We start from the raw sequence: 10,279 nt of genomic DNA on the forward strand, positions 1-10,279 counted from the left end.
AGAATGGAGAGAATGGAATTGATTCCACTTTCTCCTTTCTCATTCCCTTTCTTCATGATAAACAAACAAAGGAAGTTTTTCCAATTCTCTTTCTCCCTTTTCCATTCCATCATACCAAACACCCCCTTATATTTTGTCCAAAATTTATTTTTTATTTCTACGTCGTAATTTTCTGGATCCTTCTTGCGCTCCCGGCCAATTTTGTTTGCCCACTGATAAATTTTTAAAAATAATAACATTTTAAACATAAGGTTCATATTGGTCTCTTCTTTTTGACATAACCTATTATCATGCTGTACGCTATTAAGAAACCTTAGACAGTTTGACGGTTACTACGTATTATAATTTTAATGGACAACAAAACCACAATAATTGTATATTGACAAATATGTATAAGCAAAAATTCTACATCAGGGCTTTTGTTTTAGGAGAAAAAGATCAAGAATGTACAACTCTATGAAACACTTCATTTATACTATATAAAATTTTCATGTCATTTACTAGTTGGAATAAATGTCCACACAGCCTTTATATATAACCCATTAATGACATTATTTTATCCTTTTAATATTTATTTCCTTAAGTTACTCTGACATAACAATCATGTTATGGTGACTGTTATGGTAACTTGACGTATTTTTAAATCTTTGATATTTAATTTTTATCTACGATATATTGTGGTAGATTTATCAAAATCTGTGGTAAAGAAGTGTATCACTGATTTTTTGCGATGATGTTGGTTTTCCCATGCTATATATGGCATCGGATCAATATTATCAATCAAATCTATAATTATCATAAGACGAATTGTTGGAGGATACACTAGACCATATATTCGTTAAAATGTGAGATACAAGGCTCCATTTTAAACGTTGGTCATTTTTGTGGTCTTAAAAATACTACTGTATATTGCATTAGTTATTTGCATTTTTGTGTCTATATTTCAATGACTTAGTTTGAGAGCTAATTTGTGTTTATTCGTGTGAAAAACAGGGTCAATTTGTGTTTATTCGTTTATAATCTACATAATTTTAGTTTCGTTTCGTTTTTCTCGAAGACATATATGATTGACATCAAAAAGATTATGCAACATTGAAATTTTCAAAAGCTTGATATTACTTTAATTATCGGGTGAGTACATTAAGGATCGAGACTCGATATTGTATCAATCGTCTAAAAACTACATCTAATCCCTTCTCTATACAATCTAAACTAACTACAAGCTTTTCCACCTTCCTATGAGCCATTGTCATTTCCTCAGTGCCATGAAGAACACCAAAGAGGGCGTCATCAACACGACCCACTTCATTCATCAACTTCTTTGCCTTGTGATCATTTGGCCTCAGTTTTGAAATTAGCGAGCACCCGCCTCCCTTCTTGATCTTAGATCCCGACGATGACATGAACGATAAGAGAGACCGTAATACAATATATGTCATAGTATTCACTTCTCTTAGAACCTTCACCACCATTGCTAAATGGTAATCTTTTGTAGATGGTATGTGAAGAAACTTCCTTTCAGATCGTTTTAGTGACTTAATGCACTTTGATGTCTCTTTCTTCAGCATCTTTCTTAACCTTAAATAAGAAGAAATTTCATTTTCAAATTTTGAATCTGTTCCTCTTCTTTGGAGACTTGATTGAAGGCAAAAGACTTGTTCCTTCATCTTTTGTTGCATATCCCTCACAATTCCACACCTATCAAGTAGTTTAACCGAATAATCTAATGCACCTTCTAACAAATCCCCATGATGTGTTAACGACGAGTAAACAAGCTCCTCTACACCTCTATACACCTCCGATAAACCAGCTAAACCTATTTGAATGGTTTCTGCACTTAGGTTGTCCAAAGACGAACATGATCTTATTTCCCATGCTCGTAGTTTGTTTAACTCGGCCTCAACACGAAGACACGTGGGATGTATTCTAGAAGGCAAACTAATTGATCTATTTGGAGGAAATGCAGGCGATCTTTCCATCTTTTATGTGTTGTGTTCTAAAGCAACTCAATGTTTTTAATGTGCAAAAGAGAAGCCTGAGCTAATCATTAGGAACCAATGTTTAGTATTTATAGTATAAGGTTCCATAAAATCTTGCAAGAATCTGGTCTCAACAAGTTGTTGAAGATATGGACAAAACAGAATATAACCATGTTATAGCAATGTGGGCAACCTTACTGATTTAAATAAACTTGTGACCTTTTATGTCAGCAAATTTAGAAACACCGATCTTAATTTTGTCGAAATTTAGAGCCAGCAAATGACAAAAGTGGTCAATATTTATGGAAATTTTTAGTGTCCCTTCATTGAATGAAGCTAGTAGTGTTGTAATATGCATGCATATAGAGCAAATCATAGAGTATTATTCTTGAAGACTAGATTTCAGACTGAAACAATTCAAGATTCCTTATAGAATTGGTGGCAGAAGATTGGTTATCTATGTTGGGGACAAGAGGGCATGATATGAATAAAAAAAATATATATGGGCGTATTGAATAGGGTGTGGGGTGGATGTTTAAGATAAGGTGACAGAAGTGAAGAAATTTCAGCATAACATGTTCTATATTGATGAGGAAGCATTGTACATGTGATGTACGTACGATTGGTTTACTTTGTTAAAAGTTAATGTATTTCTAGAATTATCTTAATTAGAGTTAGTAAATCTAGAAATTACAAGAATTAGTTAGAAAATCTTAGAGATAAGTAGATATTATTTAGAAGTTATTAGAAAACTATGGAGTAAAACTCCACCAACTTACAAAGCTTATAAAAGGCCGAAGATGTAGTGGAGAATGTACACAAGATTTACAATCAATAAAACTCAAGTTTTTTCTTCCTCAAACTCTAATTCTATTTCTAAAAAAAACAACCCCTCATAAATCAACTAAATATAATTCACACTAATATTTTACTACATCTAATTTTTGGATTAATCTCCATATTCATAAATCAAAATCTACAACAATTATAACAAATGGTATCAAGAGCGGTGTTGGGCATTTATTAAAATACACCATGACTACCATTGGTGCATACAATATTCCCGTCCCCATCTTTGATGGTGACATCTATGATTTTTGGAGTACCCGAATGAAGACATATTTCCAAACACAAAGCTTGTGGGATATTGTCGAAGTCAGGTTCACAACTCCAAAAGATATCGAAACTCTGCCCGCAGATCAAAAAGAAAAACACAACAAAAATGTTGTGAGAAATGTTGCCGCTCTAGGCTACATTCAACAAGCCTTGACGCCATCTATTTTTCCACGAATCATGGGAGTTACAACAGCCAAGGAGGCGTGGAAAACTCTTCAAGAAGAATTTCAAGGAAGTATCAAGGTGAGATCCGTCAAGCTACCAACTCTAAGGCGAGATTTTCAAAATTTAAAAATGAAAGATTTTGAGACCGTCAAAGATTATTACTCTCGAATCAAAGAGGTAGTAAATCAAATGAGAGCTTATGGAGACTATATAACTGACAAAAGGATCGTTGAAAAAATACTTAATCAGCATGCCTGAAAAATATGATCATGTCATTACTGCTATTGAAGAGTCAAAAGATATTGAGACTCTTTCAGTAATAGAACTAATGGGCTCTCTAAAGGCATATGAGGCTAGACTGAGTCGGCGAAGTGATGACTCACTTGAAAGTGCCTTTCGGTCTAAACTCAGAATAAGGTCTCAAAAATCTAACAATGAGGGGAAAAGAAATTTTGAAGAAAAATCTAGAGGAGGAGAAAAATTAAGAAATGGGTTTGACCAAAGAAGAAAAAGCTACCCTCCATGTGGTATTTGTAAAAAGATAAACCACTTGAAAAAAGATTGTTTTCACAAAGGAAAGCCATAATGCAACAACTGCAAAAGATTTGGGCATCTAGAAAAAGATTGTCGTCTAAAACAAAATCATCGAGCTAATTACATGGAGGAAAATGAAATACACCGGAGAACAACAATCAATTATTCTACGCGTGCCATGCTGCGCACGAACAAAAGGAAGATACTTGGCTCATCGACAGTGGTTGTAGCAACCACATGACCAGAGATGAGAAATTATTCAGCAGCATCAACACATCAGTAAAGTCCCGTGTCAAATTAGGGAATGGAGCACTCGTTAATGTTAAAGGAAAAGGTACGATAGATGTCCAAACTAATGACTGCACGAGATCTGTTAAGGATGTTCTTCTAGTTCCAAGCTTAGCAAGTAACTTGCTAAGTGTTGGCCAAATGATGGAGCATGGCTACTCACTACACTTTGAAGACGAGTCATGCGTTATTCGTGACAAGAAAAGTAATAACAAATTAATTGCTGAAGTCAAAATGGAAAATAGAAATTTTCCACTTCATTGGCATTCAGAGACACGGCCATGAAAGCTCAAGTTGAAGAATCATGGCTATGGCATCGAAGATTTGGCCACTTCAACTTTCACACAGTAAAGATTCTCCAACAGAAAAATATGATGAGGGACTTGCCTAGCATAGAGGAGATCACTGACACATGTGAAAGCTGTATGATAGGCAAGCAACATCGAAAACCTTTCCCTCGTGATAAAGCATGGAGAGCAAGGAGTATTCTAGAATTGGTACACACCGACGTATGTGGACCAATGAGAACCCCATCTCATAACCAATCCAGGTACTTCATCCTCTTCATAGATGATTATTCTAGAATGACGTGGATATACTTCATGCGTGAAAAATCAAAAGTTTTCACGATATTCAAGAAATTTAAAACTTTCGTTGAAAAGAAAAAGTGGCCATTACATAAAAACACTAAGGAGAAATAGAGAAAAAGAATACACCTCTCGAGAATTTAATAAATTCTGTGAAGATGAAGGAGTTGATCGTTAACCGAAAGTCGGTTACGCTCCTGAACAAAACGGTGTCTCTGAACGTAAAAACAGAACTGTAATGGAAATGGCCAAAACAATGATACATGAAAAAGGTCTTCCAAAGAGTTTCTGGGCAGAAGCTGTATACACGGCTGTATACTTGCTAAATAGATGTCCGACTAAGGCTGTGGAAAATAAAACTCCGATTGAAGCATGGAGTGGAAAGAAGCCATCAGCAAAACATCTACAAGTATTTGGATGTATATGCTACATCCATGTTCCAAAAGAGAAACGTCACAAGCTCCAAGAAAAATCAGATAAAGGTATATACTTGGGATATAGCACACAATCAAAAGGCTACCGAGTATATAACCTAAAGACAAATAAGCTCGTAATCAGTCGAGATGTGGAGTTTGATGAAGACGCTTCTTCGAACTGGGAGAAAGAAAAAGTTGATAAACAGACATATCTTCCAAAGATATCTATGGAGACTCCTGCTCAACAACCACTACAAATTGAGCATTCTGGAGGAGAAGAAAGTACAAGTGAAACAAGTCTAGCTACACCAACTTCTTCGTCGTCAACATTACCTTTGGCACAAGAGGAATCAAGTTCGGAGTCAACACCCGGAAGAGTCAAAACATTAACTGAAGTCTACGAGTTTTGTAATTTCACATCCTTAGAACCTGAAAACTATGAAGCTACTGCCAAAGACGAAAAATGGGTGACAGCTATGAATGAAGAAATCAAGATGATTGAGAAAAACAATACATGGGAGTTAGTTGATCTTCCCGAAGATAAAGAAATTATTGGCGTTAAGTGGGTCTACAAGACAAAACTTAACCCTGATGGCTCTATTCAAAAACATAAAGCAAGGCTAGTGGATAAAGGCTATTCACAACAACCTAGAGTCGACTACAATGAAACTTTCGCACCTGTAGCTCAACTGGATACTATAAGATCACTTATGGCATTAGCAGCTCAAAGAAGGTTGAAGATTCATCAATTAGATGTGAAATCAGCCTTTCTAAATGGATTTCTCGAAGAAGAAATATATGTGGAGCAGCCACAATAATTCGTCAAGAAAGGAAAACAAGAGCAAGTCCTAAAGCTAAAGAAAGCTTTATATGGACTAAAACAAGCTCCACGAGCTTGGTATAGTCGTATTGACAGCTACTTCACAAGTTTAGGATTTAGGAGGAGTGAAAGTGAGCCTACACTCTACATCAAAACCCAAGGTAACTCTGACATTCTTATTCTTTCCTTATATGTCGATGATCTTATATACACAGGAAACAATGAGAGAATGATACAAGAGTTTAAACAAGACATGATGAAAACGTTCGAGATGAGCGACCTTGGATTGATGCACTATTTTCTTGGCATCGAAATTAGTCAAGAAAAAGAAGGCATCTTCATATACCAAAAGAAATATACTGAAAACCTCCTAAAAAAATTCAAACTATACGGTTGTAAACCGTAGCCACGCCACTGGTTGCCAATGAGAAGATGAGAAAAGAAGATGGATCTGAGAAGGCGGATGCTTCAAGATTTAGAAGTCTCATTGGAAGTCTGCTCTACCTAACAGCTACAAGACCAGACATTATGTAGGCAACTAGTCTACTATCCAGGTTCATGCAGAACCCTACTCAGATACATTATGGAGCTGGAAAGAGAATATTAAGATACCTGCAAGGTACCATGGACTATGGAATATGGTACAAGCCCACTATAGACTCAAAGCTGCAAGGATATACGGATAGTGATTGGGCCGGATCGGTGGATGACATGAAAAGTACTTCTGGATATGCATTCACACTTGGATCTGATGTAATCTCGTGGGTGTCTAAAAAGCAAGATACGGTGGCACATTCATCAACAGAAGCCGAGTACGTTGCAGCCGCAAATTCAGCAAATCAAGCTATATGGCTAAGGAGAATTCTAGAAGATATGGGCAAGACACAAAATGAAGCTACAAAAATATACTGCGACAACAAGTCTGCAATAGCAATGGCGAAGAACGCCGTGTTTCACGGAAGAACAAAACATATCGCCATAAAGTATCACTTTCTGCGAGAAGTGTCGGCAAAGCACGAGATTGAGCTACACTACTGCAAGACTAGAGAACAAGTTGCAGATATTTTCACAAAAGCATTGTCAAGACCGAAGTTCGAGTTTCTACGCAATATGCTCGGAGTTATATCGAAATACATTAAGGAGGAGTGTTAAAAGTTAATGTATTTCTAGAATTATCTAGATTAATTAGAGTTAGCAAATCTAGAAATTACAAGAATTAGTTAGAAAATCTTAGAGATAAGTAGATATTTATTTAGAAGTAAAAATTAGAAGTTACTAGAAAAATATGGAGTAAAACTCCACCGACTTACAAAGCCTATAAAAGGCCGAAGATGTAGTGCAGAATGTACACAAGATTTACAATCAATAAACTCAAGTTTTTTCTTCCTCAAACTCTAATTCTATTTCTACAAAAAAAACAACCCCTCATAAATCAACTAAATATAATTCACACTAGTATTTTACTACATCTAATTTTTGGATTAATCTCCATATTCATAAATTAAAATCTACAACAATTATAACATACTTATTATTGTATTTTCATTGTCGAGTTACTTGGAATAGTTGGCAGAAGATTAAAAATTATGTATGTACGTACTGTCATGGACGGAGCTAAGGTGGGGGCAGTGTGGGCAGCTGCCCCCACTCCAATCTTGGTACAATGTAAATTTTTTTAATTTAAATAGTATATTTATAATTTGTCTTCAAAAAAAATAATAAAAAATAAAAGGGAAATACATACAAATGTTATTTTCGTTGTCATAAGTGTATTATTTGAAAGTCATTAGTATTTGAAGCATTAGTTTTGAGATAAATCTATCCATTGAGATAGTATAGCTTGAGTTTAGAAAAAAAAAAAAAACTTGAAGAAAGCAATTTCTTTATCTGAGTAAGTATATAAATGTGTAGTATAACCAACTACTAAATGTAAGAAAAAGCTAATTGTTTCATACAAACTTATATATTTTGGGTTGTTTTTAATTAATATTCATGAGATCAGCTAGTAACATCATTTTTTTAGGCGTCTATTTTCTATTCTCTAGCTAGGACCCAATTGCGTTTAATATTATCGTATACGACTTTTATAAATATGAAAAACGACTTCTAAATTTGCCCCCTCGTAAAAAAATTTCTGGCTCCGTCCCTGCATACTGTAAAGTTTTACAGATGCTGTGGTATTTCATATATTTTGGTAAAACAAGTATACCTTGCTTTGCCGAATCACCAAAACCCGAAGGTGTCATTGCCGGTTTTGCTTACATGTGTCTCCAACTCATATATGGACGGCATTCGCAATGTCAGGCTCTGACTACCTTTTCAGCATGCTAAATGGAATGACCGGTGTTTTCATCAAATATCTTGAAATCTTTGAGCCAAGCTGCCGAAGTATAATCAATCACCAAACAAGATCAGATTTAAAACGACCCGTTTGAGTACAATAGATAATCTGATTCCAATAACATTGTACCTTATAACCTTCGCGGGAATTATCACTACCATGAATGTGTCCTCTTCTTCTTCGGCTCTAACTACATCAATGACATTATATGGATACCCAAAGTAACCTTCAATATGCGTTTTAAGCTCTACTTGGTACTTGATAAACCACCCAGAATAATCACTCAGCATCTCATAAACATTCAATAGGAAATCATCCACTGCTTTCACCAAATGCAAATGACCTCGTGATTCCCCAAAATAGAAACAATAACGCTCTCGCTCGGGCAACATAAAGTTTTGCAACTGTTCTGTATCGAGCTTAAAGTAAAACCCATCGTTCATTGAAGAATGGTTCCCTTCCAATAAACTCCATGATGAGATAAAGACCTGCCACCAAAATTTACATAGAAAGTTTCATGCAAAATATTCCGTTCCCCTGTCTTAGATGAGTAAACGTGAATCTGAGACATTGTCCCCTTCGGATTTTAATTTTCACTGGTACCATAAATATAGACAATATTAAAATGAACACAATCTGTAGGATGAAATGCCAACCCCATACAAATGAAATATGTACCAACACCCTAACCATCAATGTATGATGGGATGACTGCAGATTGATCCTTAGTGGGATTAAATACGTAGGATTCCCTAGTAGCTTCATCAGAGCAAAGCAGCAATCCGTTACACGATTGCATAATCTCTATACCATGGGTATTGGGGTAATGACTGAGACTAAAGAAAGGCTTAGGAGGGCTTGGCTTTTCAACATCAAAAGGGAAATACAAATTGCGATAGAAAAAACCAAAAGAGACCAAATGGTTGTCATACAAAAGAGTGAAAACTCAAAAGCGCTAGCCAATATTTGGATACAGATTTGAAACGAAAACTAGACTTAGCAGGGAGGCGACTAAGGATTTCCGTTAAAAGGTCATCATTTGAACAAACGGCTGTTACAGGGGCCATTAGTGTTTTTTTCAATTGGGTTCTGGTTGTTATGTTTTTGGAATGGGTTGAAAGAGTAGAACAAGAGTTACAGTCTTGTAAAGTGATCCAGCAAGATTAGCAGTCCATCAAGTAGTTCACTACTACAATTAGTTGAGAATCAGAACGTAACCTGCACGGGCCATAGCTTATATGAGAATTTGATCAAACAACATTTACTACATGAAACTTAAAATGATGAATGTTTTTTATAAGCCCAAAAGCAAGACACACATTGTCATTTGCCTGTAACATGGACAAACAGTACACATTGACAAGAAAAAAAATAGGTCTGATTTTTCCCCAAATAATTATAAGCTAAAACGCACAAACTAGCCAAACACTTCAAACTGCGATCTGATTTTCAAATCAAAGTATGGCCTCCTCGTTTTGAGACATCTTTGGGGTTACGTTCAGCTCACTTAATTGATAAAAGTGTCTCGTACTCAAATCGGAGCCGGCCCTAAGTCTGTTTGACCAGTTTCGCCCCATTTTACCTCCTCCAAATAATTAAGTTTGTTTTTCCCCAAATAATAATAATAAGTTTATTTTGAGCACTAACAGTCAACATAATTGCTATAAATCATTGTTACATTGTTGTTAAAACTATATTAAGCCTAGACAATATTATTTCGTATTATTAGAGGATTGGGTATTATTGTTGTAGGTGTCAAATATTTGAGTTAACAATCAATATTATTACTAAGAAAATTACATATAGTCGTACAAGATTTTTATGCGATACGAAATATGTGTATGTATCGGATAGGATAAACCCTAAACATAAACACAAAAGAAATCATAACGTAAAAAAAAATCGAAGAGAGTACGTACCTGAACAAAAATTTATGTTTCTAGTAGCAATTTAACTCGAAGCAATGGTTGAGTTTTGTTAACTGTTAGCGGATTTTTATAAAATTATAATTATTTTAGTCCCGGAAAATCCAT

The 10,279-nt window shown here is 35.3% G+C and overlaps 1 protein-coding gene and 1 pseudogene across 1 annotated transcript; both read right to left on the reverse strand.

Moving 5' to 3' along the window:
* Positions 1-1,115: 1,115 nt before the first annotated feature.
* Positions 1,116-2,436, reverse strand: LOC122580238. Its single transcript, XM_043752515.1, has one exon. It carries the CDS (start codon positions 1,977-1,979, stop codon positions 1,125-1,127), a length of 855 nt encoding a protein of 284 aa, XP_043608450.1. The 5' UTR covers positions 1,980-2,436; the 3' UTR covers positions 1,116-1,124.
* Positions 2,437-7,802: 5,366 nt separating this feature from the next.
* LOC122580407 lies at positions 7,803-10,229 on the reverse strand (annotated as a pseudogene).
* Positions 10,230-10,279: the final 50 nt, after the last annotated feature.

Source organism: Erigeron canadensis, chromosome 8, assembly GCF_010389155.1.
Source record: "Erigeron canadensis isolate Cc75 chromosome 8, C_canadensis_v1, whole genome shotgun sequence".
Taxonomy (NCBI): domain Eukaryota; kingdom Viridiplantae; phylum Streptophyta; class Magnoliopsida; order Asterales; family Asteraceae; genus Erigeron; species Erigeron canadensis.

Coding starts and splice junctions, on each gene's coding strand:
- LOC122580238 (XM_043752515.1), bottom strand. CDS start 1,979: ATGGAAAGATCGCCTGCATTTCCTCCAAATAGATCAATTAGTTTGCCT.